The sequence below is a fragment of the Perissodus microlepis genome, chromosome 8 (genome assembly GCF_051167445.1).
Source record: "Perissodus microlepis isolate ML-2025 ecotype Zambia chromosome 8, ASM5116744v1, whole genome shotgun sequence".
Classification (NCBI taxonomy): domain Eukaryota; kingdom Metazoa; phylum Chordata; class Actinopteri; order Cichliformes; family Cichlidae; genus Perissodus; species Perissodus microlepis.
This window is the reverse complement of record NC_140468.1, coordinates 13,157,601-13,183,685: the sequence shown is the minus strand read 5'-3', so window position 1 is coordinate 13,183,685 and position 26,085 is coordinate 13,157,601. Positions and strand designations below refer to the sequence as shown.

At 39.9% G+C, this 26,085-nt stretch overlaps 3 protein-coding genes across 4 annotated transcripts; 2 read left to right on the top strand and 1 right to left on the bottom strand.

The window, feature by feature from the left end:
• Nucleotides 1-95: 95 nt before the first annotated feature.
• On the bottom strand, nt 96-20,505 carry gpam (glycerol-3-phosphate acyltransferase, mitochondrial). 2 transcript variants are annotated; one of them, XM_084937621.1, is made up of 21 exons: nt 20,251-20,505; nt 13,935-14,072; nt 13,623-13,742; nt 13,036-13,109; nt 12,127-12,240; nt 11,805-11,954; nt 11,608-11,707; nt 10,146-10,282; nt 9,652-9,751; nt 8,134-8,346; nt 7,788-7,901; nt 7,602-7,687; nt 6,644-6,756; nt 5,574-5,644; nt 4,846-5,113; nt 4,509-4,666; nt 3,991-4,068; nt 3,705-3,842; nt 3,390-3,579; nt 3,026-3,084; nt 96-2,939 (listed from the first exon to the last, which is right to left on the bottom strand). In XM_084937621.1, the coding sequence occupies exons 2-21, from the start codon at nt 14,016-14,018 to the stop codon at nt 2,823-2,825; spliced, it is 2,484 nt and encodes an 827-aa protein (XP_084793747.1). In that variant the 5' UTR covers nt 14,019-14,072; nt 20,251-20,505; the 3' UTR covers nt 96-2,822. The 2 variants fall into 2 exon arrangements, with proteins under 2 accessions (XP_084793747.1, XP_084793748.1); XM_084937622.1 differs by lacking the exon at nt 20,251-20,505 and adding an exon at nt 19,961-20,221.
• LOC146381525 (uncharacterized) lies at nt 14,278-16,935 on the top strand. The gene is made up of 6 exons (XM_084938622.1): nt 14,278-14,401; nt 15,785-16,000; nt 16,266-16,327; nt 16,403-16,465; nt 16,550-16,609; nt 16,692-16,935. The coding sequence occupies exons 1-6, from the start codon at nt 14,278-14,280 to the stop codon at nt 16,923-16,925; spliced, it is 759 nt and encodes a 252-aa protein (XP_084794748.1). The 3' UTR covers nt 16,926-16,935.
• A 365-nt stretch (nt 20,506-20,870) lies between the features above and the next one.
• Nucleotides 20,871-24,675, top strand: LOC146381523 (large ribosomal subunit protein eL19). Its single transcript, XM_084937624.1, has 6 exons — nt 20,871-20,975; nt 23,507-23,613; nt 23,703-23,825; nt 24,026-24,146; nt 24,230-24,340; nt 24,430-24,675. The coding sequence occupies exons 1-6, from the start codon at nt 20,971-20,973 to the stop codon at nt 24,554-24,556; spliced, it is 594 nt and encodes a 197-aa protein (XP_084793750.1). The 5' UTR covers nt 20,871-20,970; the 3' UTR covers nt 24,557-24,675.
• Nucleotides 24,676-26,085: the final 1,410 nt, after the last annotated feature.

Genomic DNA, 26,085 nt, shown 5'->3' with positions numbered 1-26,085 from the left:
TTAACTATAACCTTTTGCCCCTTTCACACACCAGAAAAATAATCACAAAATGCTTTTTAGATATAATAGAAGAAATAAAAAGGCAACACCATCACTAATCTATCATTAATTTATTTAAAAACAAAATCTAACAATGCCAATTGTGCTTTGCTTCGATAAAGCAAAAAGAAAAGTGACATATTTTTAGTAGCTGGTGATCCTAACATGTTCTCTCAACTTGTGTATTTTTTTTTCCAAGTTACCATCTACAGTGTTCTTTTGGATTCCCAAAATTATTAACATGCACAAAAAAACAAGAAAAACAAACAACAAAAGAATACTACAGTGCATTAAAAAGGCACCTGATTCCCAGATACAGGCATTTATCCTACGTTATACAGAGTAGTGGGATGTGGTTAATGCAGCTTCAGTATCCCACAAGCAGTTCATTAAAAACTATAAATCTGTACCACGTCCATCGAGTATTCGACAATACCACAATGACCTTTTAAGATAACATTCAAGAGGTAACACAATTAATCTTCTACACATACAGCTCGCTTTCATCAACACAACTTACACGACATACACAGCGGTAAGGCTGTAAAAGACCATTATTATCAGGTTGAGCAGAGTTCACATTGAAGTGCCGATGATTAAAGGCGACCAGAGGAAACATGCAGTACAGTACGTATAGTGGTTGGATCATGGCAGATGGGTCCCCTGGTGAGGAGACTTGTACAGACCGAGGGCTCAGAAATGCTAGAAAGCTCGTGACACTCTCAGAGCACATTCTTGTTGCAGTAACATACTCTTCTGTTCTTCCACATGCTTTAGGTGTCTTTCACAAATATGTAACTTTTTTTTTTCATTTACAAGTTTAGAAAAATATGAAAAATAAACATTACAATGACCTGTAACAAGAAGTGTTGAACTATCACACGTATTTCCCAATAGAAATATTTATTTAAAGGACCCAATTCTTGTATTGCCCTGACGCATCAACAATGTCCTCACGATCATTCAATAATGATGGCAATTCATTACGCTTCCTTTCAAACTTGCTGCTTCCTCTTTTTTTGCCATCAAGAAGAGGAGCGGTGTACGTTTATATTCATGTTCACTGCAAACTGAAACTGAAAGACACACTAAATATTGACTTGATCGACTTTGTGTTATCAAGTTACTTTACAACAGAATTAGAAACTCACAGCCAAATGCACAATGCTGTGTTGTTTCACCATCGTACTTTAACTTCAGCCACTTTGCTTTTTGTTCATGTTTTTAAAATTTCACAGTCAGGCATAATCTGACTTTTTGATTCCAACACTGAAACACTTAAATGTGTAAATGCAACTATAACAATAATAATAATAATAAGAAGAAGAATAGGTAATATCTAGTTAGTAGTAGCCTAAACTCTATCATAATGTAAGTCAGTGTAAGATTGATTTTATTAAAGAATGTAACTAACGATGGAATTTAAAATTCCATTGCTATATCTAACATGAAAGAAGAATAATTTAACCCGGAAGTTTTGGATGACTGCATTTTTTCTGTTTCCTGTTTGTTTTTGACCTTACAGAGGTCTGTAAAGAGAACACTATACTGCACTCATAATTAGCCAACTGTTCAAAAGAACTGCACTATTTTACCACACTATGCAGCAATTTTAACTCACAAATGCCCAACTATTGCTCTTTCAGCAGCAATGCTATAAAGGCTATACAGCGTGTTTATGATAGAAGAAGAAGAAAAAAAGGTGGTAATCCCAAATATCTGCTTTCTCTGAAAGGCATGTCACAGAGTGTCTGAGCGTGTTGTTATTAGAATAAAAGTGGGTGTGATGGCTGGTATTCATTACTTTAAGTGCTGTGCTGTGTAACATTCATCGAAAAGTGAGGTGTTCTGCAAAAAGAAAAGAGATCAAAGTCACTTTTCATATGAAAAGTGTAAGTGAATGCACTTAGATATTAGTGGTTTGAATGCACTTAACTGTAGGTGGACATTGTTTTAGGCCTTGACTACGCCAGACTTTCAACAGGTACGTATTGCATTCGCTACGTAAATATTGTTCATGGGCCAAACTGCACACTGATTGTTTTTATCTAAAAAAAAAAAACAGCAACTAGAAATAACTGACCTTCACTGTATGGAGATTTAAATTCATACATTTTGCCACTGAAACCTTGGATATGTACACAATTTGCAGATGCACTGTATCTCTCTGAGTACAGCGAACTCTTCTCTTTAATTACACCAGAGTGTAATAATTTCAGTGCACTATAAATGAAGTTGTTCTACGCTCTATGTACAGGCAACACATTTTAAACTGTAAGATATTAGAGTGCACTGGAGAGAATACAGCAACTTTATAAACAAGCACAAAGAGTTAACATAAAAATGCCTCTGTTGTTGGTTATGTTTACAGTTATTTTATATGCATATTTTACTTGTTCACTTGTATAGACAAAAGGCAGCTTTGCTTTGTTCAGACTGCACGGTTAAACTTTTTTTTTCCCATATTAAAACCTTTTGACTTCTCCTGCAAAGTTCACAGCGAACGATTCCTAGAGGGACCCCTTCAATACACGTGTTAAATCAACTGCGCGGTTCTAACACAGGAAGTCAGAGACTGAAACAAAAAGAAAAAAAAAAAAGAAGAAAGGGAAGACTGGCTTCAAGTCTCTTCCGACTAACAGCTGATAGTTAGCTGCTTTTACGTGAAGGCACTTCCTGGTAAAGCTTTCCACAGAGTAGCACCTGGGACTGTTTAGAAGTAACCAGTAGAAGCCCTTTATTGGAAGGAGCCTGGGGTCCAAGCTGGGTGACGCGCGTCGCGGTCACAGCAGAGTGAAACCTAAGATGTACTGCAGGAGTTTGTTCCGATTTTCCTGAGGTAGAAAGGTGCTGCTTAGCTCCAGAGTTGTCACCTTGTTTTCTCTCCTCTCCTTTAGGACCTGGAGAATAAACAGAAAACAGGAGGTTCAGCTGGAGGACTCTGCACATCACCCAAATACACACATACAAATGCACACATGCTTACCCCGAGCTCCTTGAATGTCCTCACGGTGTTCTTAACCAGATAATGAGTTGCACTTTCACCTGAATGAAAAGATAATAATATTATGAAGTGCTTGAAATACATAAAACAGAGGCAGGATCTTACTTTTAAAAATTTTCACTAGCTAAATCCTTCTTTAATCTGATGGTAATTTCTTATTTTTCATGTGAATACTACTTATACTTTTGGACTTTATTCCCAGCACCTAAAAAAAAAATCATGACTGGAAAAACCATTTTCTCATTTTTAGCAATTTTCTCAATTCCAAGTGCGATGTAACACTAGAGAAGTTTTAAATTATTTTTTAAATACATTGTGCAGTATGTGGGCGATATTAGGATATTACCATAACCAGCCACTCCTCTTTCTGTGCGTGTGAGCAGGTATCTGAAGAGCCTCTGGGTGTAGTCGGACTCGACCATGGGCTGGCTCAGACTGTGGACGAAGATCGCAGCCCCGCTGTAGGCCTCCAGCACCGGGCTGAGCAGCCGCTGAAGGAAGACAAAGAACTCCTGGTGCTCTGCAGAAACACTCACCTGAAAGACAACACAAACAGACCAAAAGTCAAATAAAGTCATTTTTGATGGTGAACAGTGGATGTTTGGATGTGAATGCTGTGGCGATTGTGTTGGCTGCAAAATTCCAAATGGTCCAAGTATACCTTAAGGTAGCGATCTCTCTGCTCCTCTCCAAAATCACTGTCCTCATCCTCTTCGTCACTTCTCCAGGAAAGGGGCTCAGCAAACTTTTTGGGCCACGGCTCATCTGTGGGGCTTGGGCTCAGTTCCTCCTGGTCCTCCTGACGCACAAAAACAGTTCAGAGGATCTGAAAGTTTCATTACCCAATAGCAACTATCGCTAAGAGTCCTTCCCAAAACATTCAACTTCTGACATTAACCGCCATGATCTGTTATTTTTGTCCAGCGGCTGACGGCCTGTAAACTCACCTCTGCCACATAAAGAACTCCATACTGGATCAGCCTGGTTACTGTGTCATGGAAAACCTGGTAAATAGTCTGGCAAGGCTGTGGGACAGACAGGAGAGATGTAGACACGCTAAAACATGAAACCACATAGGAGTTGAAAATGTAATTTTATAAACAACTACTTGTCAACAAACTTGTTCCATCATTACTAGTGTAAACTAATATGCAAACATTGTAAATAATCTTCATTTAGAGCCTAGTTTAGAGTTACTAATTACGGTGACAGGAATGTCTTATATTCAGATGATCAATGAGACTATGACCACACAGAGATGAAGTCAAGGTTAATTATCTTGTCACAATTGCACAAAACAATGTCTGGCGTATATAAAAGGACTCTGATTGTAAACATGTCCACTGCTGAAGAAATGAGGCAGTGGACACGAGGTGGATGAAAGCAATAGTCATAATATCATAGACGCGTATGTAAAATATGTGCAGACATTTGGAGTGATAAAGATGGAATATGCAGGACTTACTGGTGCTACAGCCACCTCATTGATAAGGAAGTGGGAGAGACCAGCGGCCTTGCGGATGAGTCTCTCTTGACTTAGAAGATGACTACTGGGATTGCCAGGCTGGCGAGCAGACTCTGATTCCATGACCAGCTCTCGCTGCAGCGACAGGACACTACAGGCTGGAGAGGTAGAGGAAAACCTGTGTGTTTAGGACTGCTCACTTTAACTTCAAACAGCAATTTAAACTAACTATTTAAAAAAAAAAGTATTATTCAAGCTTACATGTTCAGTATATTTTCTTAAATAATAACCACAATGATGAACCAAAACAGCACATAATACTGTTGGCATAACTTACCAATGATTGCATCAGAAATGAATACATGGAAAAGGCCGTTGCTGTAGAAGTTGAGCTCAAAAAGCGCAGGTACAGTTTGACTAGGTGCGATGGTAAACTCTCCATTGCGATTAGAACTGCTGGTCACATTGAGGCAGTTCCCCAGGAGGTGGAGAGCACGCATGACCACATCCTCTGAGTTCCCCGAAAAGCCCAAGTCAAAGTCTCGTGACAGGATCTCCTCCTTCATGTTGAAGAAGTCTTCCACTAGCTTGGACAACACCACCCCCTGACACAAAATGAGCAGAAAAAACAAACAAACAACAACATCAGAAACTTTAAAAAAAAAAAAAAAAAAGAATATTGGTGAATTTTAATAAGCCCACTTTAATATAAAAAAGAAAAGAAAAGAAGAAAAAAAAAAACTACAAAAGGGCTTTTGGGGTTGTATGCAGCACTGAGCAGTTGTCATGACATTAGTGTGTCTGTAGAGGGCAGAGTCTCACAATTAATGCAAGAGGCGATGAAAGAGAATGCAGGAAGAAATACGATTTTCTAACAGAGTTATCTATTCCTATATTTATGACTTAAGTGTCATGCCCAGGAAGGTGCATACCTGTTAAACGGAAGAGGAACAAGGGGAAAAAACATACCAGACGGGCTAATAATAGCAGGATTTTAAAAAATGTGAGCTGGTGTACCTGGCAGTGACAGAACACGAGGAGAGAGGAGGCAACAGCTACACATACCTGTCTGTGTCTATACAGCAGTAGACAGGCCACAATGTGGGTCGACATGATTGCTGACGATTTATTGGCCGCTATGAGGAGGAGATACAAAAGGGTATAATAAGCAACACACAACAGAAAGAGAACAAAAAAAAAGCAGAAGTAGTAGAAGTACTTGTAATTCATTGAGACACCCTTAAACCAAGACTACAGTACTGTAAGCCCCAAACTAAGCTGTGTTCAGTTCCTTTTTATATATGTATAGCATCCAATCATAGCAGATATCAAGTCAGGAAAGTTTACAGAGTATTACAGAGACGATTCAACCTTGAGCGTGATTAAGTGTGGACAAAAAAAAAAAAAAAGTCTTCTAACATAAAGAAACCTCAGACAGAACCCAACTCAAGGTGGGTGGCTGTCTGATTTAATAGGCTGGGGAGAAAGGATGTAAAAAAGCTATATACCTGTGTTTTGTTATATATAATTTTAATTAATTCATCAGAGTTTGACTTACTAAAAATAAAATATTAAATAGGCCCAAAAGAGCTGATTATATTGATAGCACTCAAAGGCAGAAAGAAAGAGTATGTGAGGGAGCGTGTAAAGACAAGGGTTACTACAGATCACCTAAAGTAGTAATCAAGCCTAGAGGTGCAGGACATTTATGAACAGCTAAGCTGGTACTGCATTCTTCCCCCTCCCCTGTGCTTCCATCCTCCCCTTCACCTTATTGGCTAAAAACAACATGCCATCCAGCTGGTGGTTCTGTGATAGGCTGTTGGTTTAAAAAAAAAAAAAAAAAAAAAAAAAAAGGCTAGTGTAGGAGAATGCAGCTGAATGAGCTGGGGAGAACCGGTTTCTGGAGTGCTATCCCAGGGCAAAACACCCTGAGTGATGTAAAGCGGATGGACTGATGCTGTGCTGTATTTCATGAGTGCTGCCTTTGTGAGCAGGTGCACCTTTAGCACAGGATGAAAAGGAGACTTATGTGCTTATTTAAGGGACGGGGGGCTTACTGAAGACTTTAAATTATGATTCCTAGTCATCGTGCATGTAGTAAACCCACCATCTGCGGGTTGTGATTTTCTTACTAAAGAGAACGTGCTTGGCCAGGTTGTTGATAAGCTGTCGTCTAGAGATGTCCTCGGGCAGCTCTCTGTTCACCTGCTCTTCCTCCTGTCCATCAAACAGCTGAGCATCAGGCCTGGAGGGATAATAACAACAAGCCAATGTGTTTTTTACTGTGTCACACACAGTATGCATAATTTAAGATGGCAGTTGTCATGTCCATACACACACCAGCTCATCTTTCACTCCTATTTTTGGGAGCTTGCAGTGTAACCCCCAATAATGTTAGAATATAATAATATTGGGTACTGTAAAATGTAATACACATTAGAATATACAACCACTACACAGGGATACAGTATTTAAAACCCAAATAAACATAGACGAATAAACAGACAAAAGAGGAACAAAGTGGCATGAGAGTGCCCTGTGTCTGACTTCTCTACAAACAATCTGCCCGTGCTGTTAAAAAAGTACTCAAGTTCAAGATCTCAAGTTAATAGCTTACCAATTATTTGTCATCATTTATCTAACATGACCTCAGGGTGGTTATCTTACTCGTTTACTTCCTGGCTTTTGCCAAAGTCATTGCATGTCTCATCCATCTGTGCCATTAGCAAAACGTGATATGCCACTATTTCACGCGAGTGTTGAAAAGAGTCTTCCATAATATTTGTCTCCAAAGAGTTGAGAAGGTTGTTAATCACCACTGTTGGCACAAGTTTTGAAACTGACTGTAGACCAGCTGGGGCAGACTGCAGTCATCCCAGCGACAGTGCTTTATCGCTCGCTTTTACTATGAAGAGACAGCTTTGAACTGATCTGACCCCTGCCAGGGCTAACTAACAACCCGTTCTCAAATGTCACAGAGCCTGCCATGAAGTAGCAGGAGGGAGGTATAGAGCTTGGACATGAAGATTGTCCAGGAAGGTCATGACATGTGAGACTATGGAGTGAGCGTGTGTGTATATTTGTACTAACTCTGCAGAAATAATGGTGGGCATCAAAGCATGTTCCAGAGATACAGGTGGTGGACTATGACGGCTTCTCTGGGTGTCCAAGTACTCCTATAATTGACATAAATGTGACATATGTATTCATAAATACATATTCAATATAAAAAACAAACATGGAAGATTTTCAGCTCTTTTTAGTGTGATTAATCACCTTCAGGGAGAAGGGCTGGTTGAAATCAACACGGACACAACCGTAGTTCTTCCTCAACATCCTGAACACACCACATGCTATTCCCCACCAGCTTTCGTTCTTCTTCGGCTTGCCCTAGAACAAGACAGATTTGAAAGTTACCAAAAATATAGCTATAAGGACACAGCTGAAGCAGTTTGTGTCAAAACATGCTTGGCTCTACCACCAGAAATACATACATTTTCTTCAGTCACAAATTCAAAATCCAACTAATTTATTTTTCTGTGTATTTTTCTTTTTCTGTGCATGATTAAAAAAACAAACAAAACAACACCTTTGTTGCCACCGACGTCATCCAGACACTCACCAGCTGCTCACTATTGTAGTTTCCCTCAATAATGCGGTCATAGGAGATGCCAACTGGCACCACCAGCACGTCTCCGATGGCCCCCGTGCACATTGTGTCAACCACGATAGACAGCATGCCTGCACGTGCTGGAGATGGCTTACCACTGCGCGACCGAGTCCCCTCCAGAAAGACCTCCAAAAACTGCTGCTGCCGCAACAATTCCTCTGTGTACTACGACAATGACGAAACAAGGAAATGATCAGGTGAATACAGAAAAGGTGTGTGTCAGACAAATGAGAAAATACTGCATGTAAAGGTCACAGTATTTTTGGTGAAAATGTAATTTGCTGACGTCCTGAAGCAGGAAATTCACATAATTACAAGCTGACAGTCGAGTAAAGTCAAGGCCATGCCAGTACTGTAGTATGCAGGTTAAACATGAGACTCAAAGTGTAGGAAATCGGGTGCATGCTGAGGTAGCTTTGCTGTATAATGATATCCTCCTGAGTACAGTGTGTACACAGCTGTCTTAGCTATGCAGACACTTTTGAGAATAGAAGCTTTGTCCTGAAATAAACTCCAGGCCGTGGCATTCAAAGTAAGCCGGGACGTCTAGGTTCAGTTTTCATGGGAGCAACTGGAGTTAGAGCAGCATGTGACCTTTTTCTACAGCTTGCCTGTGAAAGCTAATTCCATTCTGGCAAGTGACACATGCGTGCCAGATTAAAATCTCACTTTTTAGCAAATTAAATTACTTTGACCACTTTGAATAATTACAGCTGCAACTTGTGCACTCTTTGACATGTGCAATAACACTAAGTGCAATACTCTTTTCTGGCGTCGTTGTATTTTTACTCAGTTGTATACAGCATTTGTATTCTATTTTTATCCTATTGTATATTTTATTCTATTTTATTCTACTGTATATAGTATTTTATTTTATTCTATTCTGTACAGTTGTGTACATTTTACCTCTTTTTCTTAAGATAAGATAACCTTTATTAGTCCCACACGTGGGAAATTTGTTTTGTCACAGCAGGAAGTGGACAGTGCAAAAGTTATGAAGCAAAAATTAGAATACAATAAGAATAAATACAGTACACAACTGTACAGAATGCTCTGTGTGTTCTTTTCTATTGAATAATGAGAGAGTGAAATGTTTTTGTTATTTAAGCCTTGTCTTTGTTTCCAGTTTTACTTTGTGATACAGAAAAACCTATAATCACTAATACTGGGTTACAACCGGTAAATAAAAGGTTAGATGACGTATAAGCCGACCCAATATGCTTAGAGAGCAGCAGGGTCACTACAATAAAGGAAAGGAGCATATCTACCCAAACATTTAGTTTGGGCTTAGAAATGACAGGACTGTAGCAGAGTCAAAATAAGTTCTTTGTAATTAGCATTATATCTTCCAAAGTAAAACTGGAAACAAAGACAAGGCTTAAATAACAAAAACATTTCACTCTCTCATTATTCAATAGAAAAGAACACACAGAGCAGAAAACATGAAGAAAACCCGCTCTGCAGACTTACTACGTGCAAAAGCGATCGGTACAAAATGTCTTTCTTTCCATCTGCAGACTCTTCCATTCTTCGTCGTATGAAGAAACCTCCAAGTTTACGGATCAGGGTGCTGAAAACAAAAAAGTTTTATAAAGTAGTTTCCAAGCTTTTCAATGGGCAGCAACAGCGAGCACAAACTCCACAGCTGTCAGCAAATAGTTTTAATCAGTAATTTCCTCAAGGTACTAATTTGGATTAAGGTGTGACTATGATGAAAAAGGAGGACAGTTTGATACCGAAGCACTTAAAATATAAAGATGACTCATCCTGACACTTCAGGGACCCATGTTGTAAATACCCATGTAGTACAAAAGGATCAGTGCTGAACCATCAAATGCTACTTGAAGCAGGATAAAAAAAAGATTTAACTATCGAACATATTTCCAGGGGATTCTTTATTGTTTGAGTTAAACATAAGTACACCTTATTTCCAGATTAATCTTCACACAAGGCCTCATGTTTACCTGAGGATGGGGATGCTTAAGTTGTTTCCAGCAGCGATGTGCGGGGCTTTGATGTTATGACAGAACAGAATCAACGTGATGAGCAGGTAGTCGATGTGGGATTTGTGAACTGGGAGGAAGACCATCGGCACATTTTGCTGCAAAGAAAAGAGAAATAAGCAATTTCTCCTAACACGTTTTTAAGAACTCTGTATGTGATCAATGTTAAGCACTTTTATTATCTCTAAGAAATGTACAATGACAGAAAACACCTTGTAAATATCATAAACAAGAAACTAAACACTCAGCTAAACAGCCAGTTTATTAGGTACACTTGTTCAACTGCTTGTTAACTCACAAGTCTAATCAGCCAATCCCAATAAAAGCCCAGGAACTGAATGCATTTAGGTGTGTAAACACAGCCATGATGAACTGCTGAGGTTTAAACCGAGCATCAGAATGGGGAAGAAAGGTCATTTAAGTGATTTTGAACGTGGCTTGAGTGTTGGTGCCAGATGAGCTGATCTAAGTATTTCAGACACTGCTGATCTACTGGGATTTTCCTGTAAAGGAGAAAACATCCAGCAGTTCTTTGAGTAAGAATACCTTGGTGAAGTCAGAGGCCAGAGAAAAATGAGCAGACTGCTTTGAGTTGAACTGAACACTTGATTGCTGCAAGATTTGGATGGTAAGGTCAAAATCAGACATAAACAACATAAGGTAGGGATCCATCCTGCATTGTTCGGGCTAATGGTGGTGGTGGCCGGGGCAAATTTTTGTAGCAAACTTAAGATCCCGTAGTAGAAACTGAGCATCATTTAAACACTAGAACCTAGCTCCGAGTATTGCTACTCATCATACCCATCCCTTTATTGCCACACTGTACCCATCTTCCAGTGTGAATATCATGCCATGTAACAAAGCTTAAATGATCTCAAACTGGTTTCCTGAACATGACAGCAAGTTCACTATACTCAAATGGCCTCAACAGTCACCAGATCTCAATCAAATGAAGCACCTTTACAAAGTCGTGGAACGACAGATTTGTATCTCAGATGCGCAGCCAAAAAATCTGCAGCATGATGTTATCATGTCAACACTGTTCAAAATCTGAATCTGTGCCACAGAGAATTAAAGCAGTACTGAAGTCAAAAGGGGGTCCAACCTGGTACTAGCATGGTGTACCTAATAAAGTGGAGTGTATATATAGTACTAGTTTATGTATATTTACAACTATCAATCATTTACATTCATAAAGCCTCTTCAGTGGTTGAAATAAAGGCTGCTTCGCTAGTTAATCGAGACACAGCAATCAGTGAAGAAGACTATGTACATGAAATACTACATCAGCTTTATCGGTTTAGCCGTTACCGTTTTCAGCAATCAGAAACAAGTTTTCAATATTAATGGAAAAAACAGTCTTACTCATTTTGGGTAGCAGATTGTGCTGAGACAGTTTCTCATGTGTGTCTTTGCCCCTCACCTCTGTAGCAGCTTTCTTCACCATTTCCAGCTGTCCTTTGTGGATCTGGATGCTCCAGAAGAAGCCATTAAACAGCCTCAAAAGCACCCAACCAGTTAGCCTGATCCAAAAGAAAAATTAAGATGTAGAACAGAACACAACATAGCAGGATTGCTTAAGGCATTACAATATTGTCATAAACTAAAAAGTATAAATACCTAATGAAGGCTGGGGAAATGTTAGCAACCATCTCTTGGAGGAAGGCCCTGGCTTTCTGCTTTACTTTGCTGACAGCTTTGTGCTCCTGGCCAGGCTGGCTGGCTGCAGCATCCAAGTCTGTTGCTACTGTCACAATAGCATCCTCCACCCTGCAATCAACAAAAGAAGAACACAAACATAAAGCTGCCTCTTCTAACATTCAGCGCATTGTCTCCATTTCTCTAATAAAATGGTTTCTTCATGTCCACCATATCACAAATTTAGCTATGATTGGAAAATAAAGTTTGATGTGGGCTGAATTTCCTGTATCCTGACTTTTACCTGCTGTTGTTGAGTACGTTATCCACCACGTTCCTGGTGAACATGTCCTTGTGGACATCTCTCTCCACAACGAAAAGCACATAACTCAGTCTGCGTGCCAGCCAGCCCCGCTGTCTAGATGAGCACACACAGAAAAACGCTTGCATAAAACCACATAAACGATACATATTTACATATGAGAAGAGATTCTCAAATATACTCAGATATATGCTGTAAGCTGTGTTATAAACATGAGCCTTGCTTTTCGCACAAAAACACATAAATTAAAGATATGAATCAACATCCAGATAAGGAACAGTCAGGAATACTTGCACGACTTTTCATGGTAATATCACATTTCCAGGAACTGCAGAACAATGCATAACCTGCATAACCCAAACACACAGCTTCATCATCTACAGCTGTGTTACAGGTCAGGTTTGCTATACCTTGATGAGCTTTCAAGTAACATAATACTGACTGTGTCAGGACAAAGCAAACGATGCTAACCCAACCATGCTGAGTACGGTACATCACCATCTCTGTTTCCATGCTAATAGAACTAGATATTAACTTATTTCTGTTTTTCCCCATTCGGTTTGGAGCATGGTGGCATATATCTTACTGGGTATTGTCAACAAAAGCCAGCCACTGGGTGCATGCGTCTGGTGTCCACTGACAAACACTGTAAATTATTCATCTGTCGACCTTTCCACAATTTCAGAGAGTCATCCTCTTGACTTAAATCCAGTTATTTTACACTGGTTGTTAAGAATTTCACCCTAAATCTGAACTGCATTCAATGGGACTGATTGGAGATCAGAGGACTGACAAGGCATGTAGAGACTTTCCTGTTCTGCCAAAGCACGACGTGACGTTTCAGTTGAAGAATGTTCCTAAAGTGGAAGGGAAGTGAAAAGCTCTGTTTACCTAGTGTGGGTCTCGTTTATGTAGATGACGTTTCGCAGACCCAGAGATGGAATACTGGGATTGAACAGTCTCTCCTGTAAGGAACAAAAAAGATAAAAAATGAGAAAGTAACTCGAATCAGTTTTGTTTCGCGTTACTTTACAGCTTGTTATGCTTTAATTCTCGTTAAGAAAATAAATTTAACTAGAATTGAAACTTTGAAACTTACTGCACTAAACTCAATAATGAGGTGTTTTAAGAATTGCTTTATGTCTAAAAAAAACATTCCTTGAAAATGCCTTGCAACCACTTTTCAGATTTTCACCTTTATCATATAAACACAGGAAGACAACCTGAGATCCACATATCATTTAATTAGCAAATTAAACAATCAAATTAGATCTGAATGTATTATATGAATAATAATGACTTATCTAAAATTATTTTTAATTATTATTTTTTAAGAGGACTGCTTGTTTTTTCAAACAACCAGGATAGATCGAGTTAGCAGGAACTATTCGATTCCATGCTGGCCAATTTCTTTACAAAAGACCAGAAATCAGCAAATGAACTCAAGCCACAGTTAATTAGCTGTGATGTAATTTTACCCAGCTCTGTGGTGTACAGGAGTGACAGCAGCGCCCCACAAAGGGCCTCTTTCTGTTCAGCAGACCCTCCTTCCACGTGCTGGCGACATTACGCAGGACTGAAGGGCTGGTGCTGCGGTCCTTGAAATGCATAAAAAAAAAGATTGATTAGGATGAAGCAAAAGCATCACATGAAAGGACCGTGTGTGCTGAGATGAGATTTATCGCCTTTGATCTTGGGGGATGCATGGAGCTGTTCTGAATGTACAATGAAAAAAACAACAACAACAACAACAACAACAACAAAAAGAAAACAAATTAATTGTGGCTTACAGAGTCTTCATTGGGATGTTTCCAGCGGTTACACCACTGCTCTCCATTGCTGACCTGCAGCAGCAAGCCATCTGACAGCTCCATGCTCTCTGCTGTCTCCTTCCTCTCCCTCCTGGTCACACACCACTAGCTGGCAAGCTGACAGCACACACAAATACAATACAGTTATATTTTTTAATTTAAGTGATCAATGAATATTAGTGAGTAGCACAAAGAAAATGCACAGCGTTTAAATCCAGCTGGTGGAAAAATACAACACTCACTGCAGCAATGTATTAAGCTACAGTGGGTGACATAGCTTATATCGCCTCCACAAGCTGCCTCTGCTCAGCATTTTGACTGCATGAGCAATGATGGTGAACAACCAGATGTTAACAGCTTCCTTTCAACTTTAAAGCCAAAAGTCAGCACCTCCCACATGAGGCATCGCTGTGCTATTCAGATTCAGTCAACGCCGGCATGCTCCGGTTAGACCTGATTTTCTAAGAAAAGTCGGAAGTCATACTGGAAAAACCAACAAGATGCAGCAGATAATAATGTATATTAATCACCCCAACATCTCAGACTGAATGTAGTCTGGTGGGACTAGTTAACAGAGAAGTCAAAGTTTTACTTCTTTAACTGATATGCGAGTAAGCCATTTTAAATAGCAGTGTGACCACAGATAGGGCAAAGACTTCCTCATTTTAGAAAACACAAACATTTTCAAACACCAAACAATGCACTTCTAAAGATGTTAATTAAGATTATCATCTGCCCTCAAGACACAGCTGTCGTACTCAACTCCAGCTGACAAGAACCTTAAATTAAATGCACAAACTCAGATATATGCAGCCAAACTACGCTGCTCTTTTTTTGGTTTGGCTTAATGCACACATTAAATATTTGACGATGGAAAAAAACAAATAAGAGAACCAAATAAAGCCTTTACTTTGGGAAGCAGCAGGTTTATGGCACAGAAAAATTATCATTTTATCAAAGGCCCACAGTTAGATTGAGTAACAACATCAACTACTATGTACGCACTGATTTATTGGCTGAACAGTGCTATCTGACAAGTCACCAGTTCACCATGATTTCTGACACAGGCCCATTGGCAAACAACAACAAAACAAACAAAAGTAAAACGCCAGCATTGCCCAAGCTGTCATTTTAACATGAGTATCAGGGGTCTGTTTCAGAAAGCGGGTTTAGAAAACTCAGAGTCAAAAATGATACTCAGGGTTGAGTAACCCCGAACTGTCCAACTCGGAGTATTCGGTTTCAGAAAGGCTGATAACAATTAGCTCAATCAACGCGGAGTTGCTTTAACCCCAAGTTAAGCGCGCGCACGAGGATACATAAAGCCCTGATTAGTGGAGCACAGATTAAGCAAGTCACCATGGAGACGGAGGGAAAGAAGGCGCGGTCAATGTATTTTACAGCGCTTGAGGCCGAAATTCTGATGGCAGCATATGCCGATAACATGCAAATTTTGCGGGAAAAAAGTAACACAGCCTCAGCTGCAAAAGAAAGGGAGCATGCATGGCAAAACATAGCCGACAGAGTCAATGCGTGAGTGTTAATTTAAACATTGATCTAGGGATTTCCACCCATTTAACACGTTATTTTATTATATTTTGTATTTTATACATTTTATTTTGTGATGTGATGTGAGTGCAGGTGCAACCCAACAGGCCCCAAACGTTCCTGGCAGCAAGTAAAAATGAAATATAAAAATATAGTCCAAACAGGTAAGGTGTAATTGTATTATGAGCCATAGTGCTTGGTCTGTTTGTCCTATGTAAATCAATTGCAGTTAGAGGCTACATTAATTTTCTTTCTGTAAGCACTTATTGAAATTATCTGAGCACATTACAAGTACATATTTGCTTACTCTGTATGCTCAAATGTGACCCGTTATAGCCAACAGAAAAAAACAGGTGGGGGTCCTCCACCACCACCACTCACAGAGGCTGAGCAGTTGGCCCTCAGCCAAAACAGTGGGCGCCCTGTGGCTGAAGGCATCTCTGCGGGGACATCCTCTGAGTCAATAACCCCGCAAGACACAAGTGCCTACATAAGAGGTAAATTCAAAATAATACATGATGTGCATACATCCTTTCTTCACAGTCACCTTTGCAGTGCTACTCATTCATTTGATAAACTCTTTACCATAATGAATTATTTTGTAGTGAAGTTATTTTCCTACTGATTTTGCCTTCCCTCAGTCTTGGTTGTCTTTGAGAGCATAATGACAATGAAGTGTAAGGTGATTGGTATATGTTTGTTAATTGCCATTTGGTCCCTTGTAAGTTATAAGTGACCTGTATAAACCTCATATTCTATCAGTTGATGGTGATGGTGTACTGCATCTGGTGCAGCCTCCTGTTGAGCCAGACCAACATGCAGTTGTGAGTACTCTTAATACTCCACAGATTATATGAGTTTACAGTAGAACAGCAATGTTGTTAATTTCTTTACTACAGGAAAATAATGAAGAAACATTGACAGCTGTTACAGAGGAGGAAGCAACAGAGACACTTTATGAGGTTTACATCTTACAATGGAAAATATAACAATTGAATAAAATGTGGTACTATAATAAAACCATGGACTTTCTATGTCTCTAACAGAGTGATGATGGAAATGAAGAGGAAGAGGGTCCAGCCACTTCTCCAACAAACCTTTCCTCAGTAAGATGTTCAGCACTGATTTACAACCAACCTAAGTAGGCATGTACTATGAATGTCAATGCTATTTTCTGTGTTTCAATAGCTCCCTGTAAAGCAGCTGTACAAGACCTATTTGATCAAGAAAATAAAAAAATGCGACTTGGAAATGGAACACTTCAAGCAGCAGATCCAAAAGACCAAGATTGAGATTTTACTGCTGGAACATCAGTTAAGGGTGGGTGAAGTGGTCAGAGATGGACGAATTATTTCAGTGTTTGAACAACATAATAATATACTTATTAATACTTTGTGTACAGGAAATACAGGCGACCAATAAAGCCAGTTGAACAAAAAATCTGTTTATTCTTCCTTCAACATGTTGAGGTGATGGGTCAAGGGAAATGATTGTGACATATGGTGTCTCTGACTGCTCTTCCATCTTGTATGTCCGTGGGAGGGTCAGGATGTTCATGGTTTGGATCACTGCTGATGTTTGGTTCAGAAGGACAGTGTTCTCCTCTAATTGTGGCAATGTTGTGAAGAATCACACATGCCACAATAATGTCACATGCCCTTTCTGGGGTGACCCTGAGTCTTTGAAGGCACTGGAACCGGGCCTTAAGCATTCCGATAGTCATTTCAACTCTGGCTCTTGTCCTGCAATGAGCCAGATTATATCGCTGCTGTGGGCCCGGTTCAGGGTCAGGGTAAGGGGTAAGCAAATAGGGTAAACATGGATACCCCCTATCACCAAGCAAGTAGCCAGTGAACTCTCCTAAGACAGAAGGATACACTTCAGTTCAAATGTCCCTGTAGCAATTGGTCTTTATATATTTTAAAGTATTTTCAACTCACCATGTCCAAATTTTGTGCTCAGTGTACATTCACGAAAAATTTGTGAGTCATGAACAGAGCCTGGCCACTTGGCTTCCACATTTGTGATAATGTTGGCAGCATCACATATGATCTTCACAGTGGAGAGAACACAAATTAGCATCCATTACTATAATGAAATAATTTGTTAGTTTGAAATGCTACAGGGAACTATGTCCCTGTACATTAATGCTGTGGAAAGACTTCCTGTTCACATAGTCTCCTTCATTTACTGAAGGAGCAATGATTGGAATGTGAGTGCCATCTATACAGCCAATCACGCCTGGGAACCCTGAATATAAATGTAAAATTTAAGTAGTAGTTCAAGTATCACCACATCATGAATTAAGTTTTGTTCATCCTGATACCTGCAATTTTGTGGAATCCCTCTTTGATAAATCTTGTGGGTCTATGACCGGGGAACACCACAAACGAGTACAGGAGACGTTTCAGTGCAACTGTAACATTCCTGACTGCCCGACAGACGGTAGCCTTGGAAACGTGCTCAGCGTCACCAATATTATACAGAAAGCTCCCGTTTGCAAAAAAACGAAGTGCAATACAAATATGTACAGAACTGAGAGAATGTCCGCGATGTGTCACATGAGCAATATTAGGCCAGAGGATGTTATTCAAATAAATTATAGATTGTGCTGAAAAACGGTAACGTTCACACAGAAAATCATCAGGAAATGATAAAATGTCCAAACGCGTTCTAATCACTCTCTCCCGGCGGAGAGCTCTGCGGAGAATTTGGGCTTCAACATCTACTGGCTCTTCAAGGAAGGGGCACGCCATGTCTGACACTTCCTACAGTCAGGTTTCCGACAAAGAGGCGGAGAAAGTCAGGGTTAGTTGAAGTAAACCTGCTAGGGGGCAGGTTAGCTTCACGGAGTGTGTCGTCATAGTAACTCACTCAGAATTAATCTAAACTCGCTTTGTGAAACCGAAAACCCAGAGTTTTCGTTAACTCAGGGTATACTTACTCAGAGTTTGCACTAAACCGGCTTTCTGAAACAGGGCCCAGCTCACAGTTACACAACTGGAGCGTCTCTTTCAGTCACTATGTAGAAATAGTCACTACACAAAATAGCAATCTAAAAATAACATAGTGGGAAGCTTTTGTTTGGCATTTTAAACATAATTTGTCTAATGTGCCTCAAATAACACTTTGCTTTTGTTACACACCAGTTGTCCTGCATAACACTGGTAAGCGTGCTGAAACAAAGTCAAAATTTACAGTAAACACACAATGCTGGAGGATTTTACAATGAACCAAACATAGCATAACCACTGAACCTTCCTGAAGAAACAAGGTAAGGGGATAGCTAGACATCAGTAAGGAAAGAGAGAAGATGTGAAGAGAACACACAAAGGTAATTAAGAGAATGTCTCTGATTAGCCTGGAAATGAGTCAATTTATGAATGAATGCTTACACAGACTGTACAGTACGTGTGTCAGTTAAGGACACTGTCGCTCCATCTTTCTCTGAATAATACGTCTGACTGTCAGCAGACTGGCCTCTTCACAAAAATGTCCCTGCCTAACAAGCTTCAATGAATGAATGAACATTGTGACATTGTCCTCCTGTGGTGTCGTGGTTGTAGTGGGTGATGTGCACACAGATGAGGGAAGCAGAGATTTCAAAGGGGTCAACAGCCGAGAGTACTCCAGAAAAACAAAGACCTCCAAGAATGAGGAGCTTGAGGGATTAGATAACAGGTGAAGGTAGCCCTTACACTGCATTTAAGGTTTAATGAGTACACGGATAATAACATTCAACGTATGCAAATCCTATAAACTAATCTGAATAATTTTCATGGGATATATCTACATTCGTTTGTAGCAACTTCCACTATCTGTTATAACGTTGTTAAATATTTGATTCAATCAGTAATTTCAAAATGAAGTATCATCAAGAAATTATTAAAAAAACAACACGCTAAGGCGCTACTATCGCCTTGGCAAAGTATGGCCTGGGCCATCTGCCACACAATCACGTTTTATTTACCTTTAGCAAAATCATGCCTGTTCATGCACACTGAAAACCACTGGGTTAATCCGGCAGACAGGCTCAGACCTGCCTTGCAATAAGCAGGTCAAACAGGAGAGGTCTCTTTCTGACAGATGGTCAGTTCAGATAACTAGCTGATCAGACAACAATAGCACCAACCAGCCATGCCCATGTCTAGCTTGGCCGCGGAAACGCGGTACTGTTCAGTTACAGCCGACACCTCCTAGAAAGACATTATTAAAAAGTCTCCAGTTTGTGCATTTGGATGGTGTTGCGTAAAGCTATTAAACGTGATGTGAGCAGCTTCCGTGACCGTCTGTAGCACGCTGCATGGCATGCTTCCGAGCTTCATGAGGCACATCTCATCTTACAGCTAACGCCGGTACTCACGATGGTCTCCAAGACAGGGGTGACTTTAACCTGTCCTCCACTCGATGTCTTAATCTAGTCTGAATCTTAAATGATTAGCATTAGCCCGGTTTACCTCAGTGCGGGTGAGACAGGGAAAAATGTCAAATCCCACATTGCCGGGGGTCGTCTCGAACTCAATGTCAGTGTAAAGTTGACCGACTATGTCGTGTTTTACTGTGAAAAACGGCTCTAAGTGATAAGTAATTATCTCTCACAACCGTGTCAACAAGTCCATATTAACGACACGGTTACTGTTTCTATGACAGGACAGGACCGGCGTTAGTAACAGTTACTAATAATGCAACGATGTAGGTGTTAGCATTAGCTCTCCAGCCACGCTCGCGAGAATGGACTCTCACTTACCTTGACAACAGTGTTACGCTGAGTCATATCTAAAATGTAAGCTTATCGACGAACAGCCGGCCGCTGAGTATTTCGGTACGCTTCTTTTGTAACACACTAGCTCCACTGTCCTTGGTACACCGGACAACACAGCTCTGACACTCGGGGATGTGTGACAGGAGGGAGGACCACTTGCGGTGGTTTTGTTTTGGTACAAGCAGCGGCGCCGCTCTGCCACCAGCCAGAAGAGGGCAGCACGACGCCACTTTGACCACTTTGCGTTGCAATTTGACAACATTAAACACTTAATATAAAGGTGCGTTAGTATTTCTATTTTTTTGTCCATTTTTTATTTGATGTGGAAATGTGTAATCTTGACAAAGCTTTTTTTTTTTTTTTTTAAAGCTGTTTTTAAAATGCAGTCTTTGAAACATTGGGTTAACGCGCCCTCCAGTGGGCGGATTGATATAAGCATTTTATTGGACCGTACCACTGTGCTACATCAATAGGGTTACTGTGGCTTATTTTAAGACGCAGTAAACCAAAGCCAAAAGATTAAGATTATTAATTATTTGTTATTAATTATTAGTTAATTATTTAACTATTCTGTCACTTCATAAACATTGGCTGTATTTACATTTCTATATATTACAGCCACAGTTGTCTCACCCATGGCAATGGCTATAATGGTAGTGTCACAAACATTCTATTTCCTTCGTTTCTATCAAGCTAGCGGCAGCCATGAGGTAAGCTGTATATTTGAAATTTAATTAAGCTTTTCATTTCCAAGCAGAGTGCAGGAAGTGTTAGAGATTCTTTTTATTTAAAACAGCGGGGAGAACTGTCTAGATGACTTTGAGTGAATTCGCTCATTTCTACCAGAATGCGTTGATGGCCTTTGTTGGTAAGCAAACCGTGCTAATATAGTGAGACATGTCACAACATGTTAGAAGACAGCCCGTCTACTGAGCCAGGCATCAGCTGTAAAGACTGCAGTGTTTTGACTTTTTTTTTCAACAAGCTGACGAATGGATTGAGTGAAACAAAACAGATTTAATAATGAAAGTCAATTATCCCGGCAAGGTAGAGGTGTTACTTGTTGTCATGTGTTTTGGTACTTGGGCTACAGTCTTCTTCTCTCAAGTGGAAAACCAACCAGTAAACAAACAAGTTTACTGCACATCTAAAAGTCAGCAAATGACGTTTCAATCTTTTACAGCCTTTCATCAAAAAACACTCAAATGGGAGTTCAGTAGCTGATTTGTCCATTTATGTAACAGTTAGTTTATGACACTCGAAGAAAATAATTTAAATGATATACTGGCGTTAGGCGCTCAACTGGTGAAGGTCACACCTTCTTGTATAGGCATAAAAAATTAGGTATGAAGTAAAAATGGCTTATGAACACAATCGAGAGTGCTTTTTAATTTAATGGTGATGGGTAGGCAAAGTTTATTCCATCCTAACAAATAGGATTGTACTACAGAAACGTAGAATGTGACATTTTTTTCATGTATGTTTTCTGTAACTGTCAGGGTGAATTAGTAATAGAATTATAATTTCTATTACTAAATTATATCCACGCTGGACTAAACTAGATTAAACTAAATCAAATGATACACTTCTTGTTGCTGTAATATTGGGGGTTTTGTTTGTTTGTTTTTAATTTAGTTTAGTAAAAACTATTTCCTACAGTGCTTATACAGGGAGTGCAGAATTATTAGGCAAGTTGTATTTTTGAGGAATAATTTTATTATTGAACAACAACCATGTTCTCAATGAACCCAAAAAACTCATTAATATCAAAGCTGAATGTTTTTGGAAGTTGTTTTTAGTTTTAGCTATTTTAGGGGGATATCTGTGTGTGCAGGTGACTATTACTGTGCATAATTATTAGGCAACTTAACAAAAAACAAATATATACCCATTTCAATTATTTATTTTTACCAGTGAAACCAATATAACATCTCCACATTCACAAATATACATTTCTGACATTCAAAAACAAAATAAAAACAAATCAGCGACCAATATAGCCACCTTTCTTTGCAAGGACACTCAAAAGCCTGCCATCCATGGATTCTGTCAGTGTTTTGATCTGTTCACCATCAACATTGCGTGCAGCAGCAACCACAGCCTCCCAGACACTGTTCAGAGAGGTGTACTGTTTTCCCTCCTTGTAAATCTCACATTTGATGATGGACCACAGGTTCTCAATGGGGTTCAGATCAGGTGAACAAGGTGGCCATGTCATTAGTTTTTCTTCTTTTATACCCTTTCTTGCCAGCCACGCTGTGGAGTACTTGGACGCGTGTGATGGAGCATTGTCCTGCATGAAAATCATGTTTTTCTTGAAGGATGCAGACTTCTTCCTGTACCACTGCTTGAAGAAGGTGTCTTCCAGAAACTGGCAGTAGGACTGGGAGTTGAGCTTGACTCCATCCTCAACCCGAAAAGGCCCCACAAGCTCATCTTTGATGATACCAGCCCAAACCAGTACTCCACCTCCACCTTGCTGGCGTCTGAGTCGGACTGGAGCTCTCTGCCCTTTACCAATCCAGCCACGGGCCCATCCATCTGGCCCATCAAGACTCACTCTCATTTCATCAGTCCATAAAACCTTAGAAAAATCAGTCTTGAGATATTTCTTGGCCCAGTCTTGACGTTTCAGCTTGTGTGTCTTGTTCAGTGGTGGTCGTCTTTCAGCCTTTCTTACCTTGGCCATGTCTCTGAGTATTGCACACCTTGTGCTTTTGGGCACTCCAGTGATGTTGCATCTCTGAAATATGGCCAAACTGGTGTCAAGTGGCATCTTGGCAGCTGCACGCTTGACTTTTCTCAGTTCATGGGCAGTTATTTTGCGCCTTGGTTTTTCCACACGCTTCTTGCGACCCTGTTGACTATTTTGAATGAAACGCTTGATTGTTCGATGATCACACTTCAGAAGCTTTGCAATTTTGAGATTGCTGCATCCCTCTGCAAGATATCTCACTATTTTTGACTTTTCTGTGCCTGTCAAGTCCTTCTTTTGACCCATTTTGCCAAAGGAAAGGAAGTTGCCTAATAATTATGCACACCTGATATAGGGTGTTGATGTCATTAGACCACACCCCTTCTCATTACAGCGATGCACATCACCTAATATGCTTAATTGGTAGTAGGCTTTCGAGCCTATACAGCTTGGAGTAAGACAACATGCATGAAGAGGATGATGTGGACAAAATACTCATTTGCCTAATAATTCTGCACTCCCTGTATAATGATTTTGCTCTTCCAGCATGCTCAGGCTCCAGAAGCGCTTGGCCTCCAGTGTCTTGCGCTGTGGTAAAAAGAAAGTGTGGCTGGACCCCAACGAGACCAATGAGATTGCCAACGCAAACTCTCGTGAGTTGTTTCCTTTGTGGATTTATGTAGTAGGCTCTGGGCTCCTTAAATTTACGCTTTTATTTAAATGAATTTTATTTGGGCTACAGGCCAGCAGATACGAAAACTGGTAAAGGATGGACTGATCATCAGAAAACCTGTGACTGTTCATTCCCGTGCACGCTGCCGCAAGAACACACTGGCACGCCGCAAGGGACGTCACACGGGTTATGGTGAGTAGTTAGGTTATTGTTATCTTTCCCCAAATTTGCTTTCACTAATAATGTGGCTAATAATTGCGTATTTGGGAAAAGAAAATCAAGCGGTGTGTACATGTTAAGGACTGCTTATAGAAACTGCAAGTAGTGGTGGTTTCAGTATGAACTTGGAGTAAGATAAGAGTTTTATTTCAGTAATATAATTTTCTTTCCAGGTAAGAGAAAGGGCACGGCCAATGCTCGTATGCCGGAGAAGTTGTCATGGATGCGGCGCATGAGAATTCTGCGACGTCTTCTTCGTCGCTACAGGGAGTCCAAAAAAATTGACAGGCACATGTAAGAGTGAATGTACTCACTGATCATGAATAAGGTTTTATGTCAGTTTCATTGATAGATGAGTAATGTTTTGTGTCCTCCAGGTACCACAGTCTCTACCTAAGAGCCAAGGGTAATGTCTTCAAAAACAAACGCATCCTTATGGAGCACATCCACAAATTAAAGGCTGACAAGGCTCGCAAGAAGCTCCTGGCGTACGTTTCCACTTCTTCTTTTCTTGTATTATTTCACTCCAAGCGCAGCAACATTTATACACTGAAATTAATTTGTTTCTGTCCTGCAGTGACCAAGCCGAGGCCCGGCGCACAAAGACAAGAGAAGCCCGCAAACGCAGAGAAGAGCGTCTCCAGGCCAAGAAAGAAGAGATCATCAAGAACTTATCAAAGGAGGAGGAAACTACAAAAAAGTGAATCTAAAATGTATTTAAAATCTTGTGAGGATCAGCTTTTGGTTGTGAATAAATGTGGATAAGAGAAAATATCATCAGTAATGTTCTTGCCTTGATATTAAAAATGATTTGACATGAAAAGAGTACTTTGGAAAACATTTCATTTTGATTATGATTTATATATATACCTGAATAAACAGAGGTGAGAGAAGCCCTTTTCTTCTTTTAACTTGGCCATAGATATTGTAATATGGCTATGAAAAGACAGCAAACTATACTTCTGAGGTAATGTCCTGAACAGTACAAAAGGTGGCAGCAGAGTGCCAAATACATCTATGTGTATGTCTACTCATTTTAGCCAGAGGAAATTAAACTAGAAAGAGAACTGGTAAAAATAGTCATTTTCAATCAGCAACTTGATCACACAGCACAGTATTCCTCACGGGTATTATTAAAAATGGTAGATAAGCAACTTGGTAACAACAAACAAAGATCTTCCACTTTTTCCACATATAGCTTACAGTTCAATTTGTGTTCATTCAGCAAAAGCACTGCAACCATTTGTGCATTTTTAGGAAGGTAGAGGTAGCAACAATTTAGCTGCTGTTGAATTACATATTTTATAAGGGAACTCCTGAAACATCTATAAATATAATAGTAACTTCCTTGCTGAGGAAAACGTTCTCAAGTCATATTCATCCTTAGAGTATGGGCATCTGAAGTTTGGGTTGGATGCCATGCAGACTCGGCTGATAGTGAGGAGCAGTGTTACGTAACAGGAAGCTCTCACCATACTGGATTTTTCTGAAGATGGCCTGTAAGCAATGTGTTCGCATTAACTGGCTGTAATTCTATAACAAAATCTATTAACTTTGTAAAGCATCTCATGCACCTCATGCATTATTAAATACTCAATGGCTTGCTCCATAAAAGCTTCTTATTTTAAATTATTTTCCCTGCTTCGTTTTTCCTGAAAGCAGGCACCAAAGTAGCAGAAGCTCAGACAACCACCGTTAGCCCCATTAAACCTGTGCTACTGACACTCCAGACATCCACTTGTTTCTTGCTTGAGCCTTGAAGGATTTCATTTTTCATGCATGCAGAAGAAGGTGTGACTGAAGTGTGCAGATGCATGCAGTGGTAACTGGGACAGACAGGCTGCTGCTGTGCTGTGCAAGTGTGTGTGCATGAGAGAAAGGGGAGTTTTTACTATCCAAAGCACATTCAGCATTTCAGATCAATTTCAGATGTAAATACAGCAATCTGGAAAACAAAAAATATTCCCTGTACACTTTATTGGAGTGTAAACTCGTCACTTAAAATTTTCTGCCACCTCCTCCTTATTCTTAAGCTGCTATGTCTGTGACTGACAGTCATGCATAAACAATGGGACACTCAAGCTTTTGAAGCTGGCAGTGAAGAGCCCTCACATCTACAGTCTGGGTTTCAAAGGCCTTGAGTAGCTGGAATTAAGGTTTTTATACAGCATAATTCACTTGCTTACCTTGATATCCTGATTTAATTTTCTCACAAAGCAGTGTTATGCACAAC

Excerpts from the sequence above, each read along its gene's own strand:
- LOC146381525 (XM_084938622.1), top strand. The coding sequence starts at position 14,278 with ATGAGCAATGATGGTGAACAACCAGATGTTAACAGCTTCCTTTCAACT. Across the intron at positions 16,466-16,549 it reads CAACAGAGACACTTTATGAG|AGTGATGATGGAAATGAAGA; the intron begins GTTTACATCTTA and ends TGTCTCTAACAG. Across the intron at positions 16,610-16,691 it reads CTCCAACAAACCTTTCCTCA|CTCCCTGTAAAGCAGCTGTA; the intron begins GTAAGATGTTCA and ends GTGTTTCAATAG.
- LOC146381523 (XM_084937624.1), top strand. Across the intron at positions 24,147-24,229 it reads AAAAAAATTGACAGGCACAT|GTACCACAGTCTCTACCTAA; the intron begins GTAAGAGTGAAT and ends TGTGTCCTCCAG. Across the intron at positions 24,341-24,429 it reads GCTCGCAAGAAGCTCCTGGC|TGACCAAGCCGAGGCCCGGC; the intron begins GTACGTTTCCAC and ends TCTGTCCTGCAG.
- gpam (XM_084937621.1), bottom strand. The coding sequence starts at position 14,018 with ATGGAGCTGTCAGATGGCTTGCTGCTGCAGGTCAGCAATGGAGAGCAG. Across the intron at positions 11,955-12,126 it reads AACGTACTCAACAACAGCAG|GGTGGAGGATGCTATTGTGA; the intron begins GTAAAAGTCAGG and ends TGTTGATTGCAG. Across the intron at positions 8,347-9,651 it reads ACCGATCGCTTTTGCACGTA|TACACAGAGGAATTGTTGCG; the intron begins GTAAGTCTGCAG and ends TCATTGTCGTAG.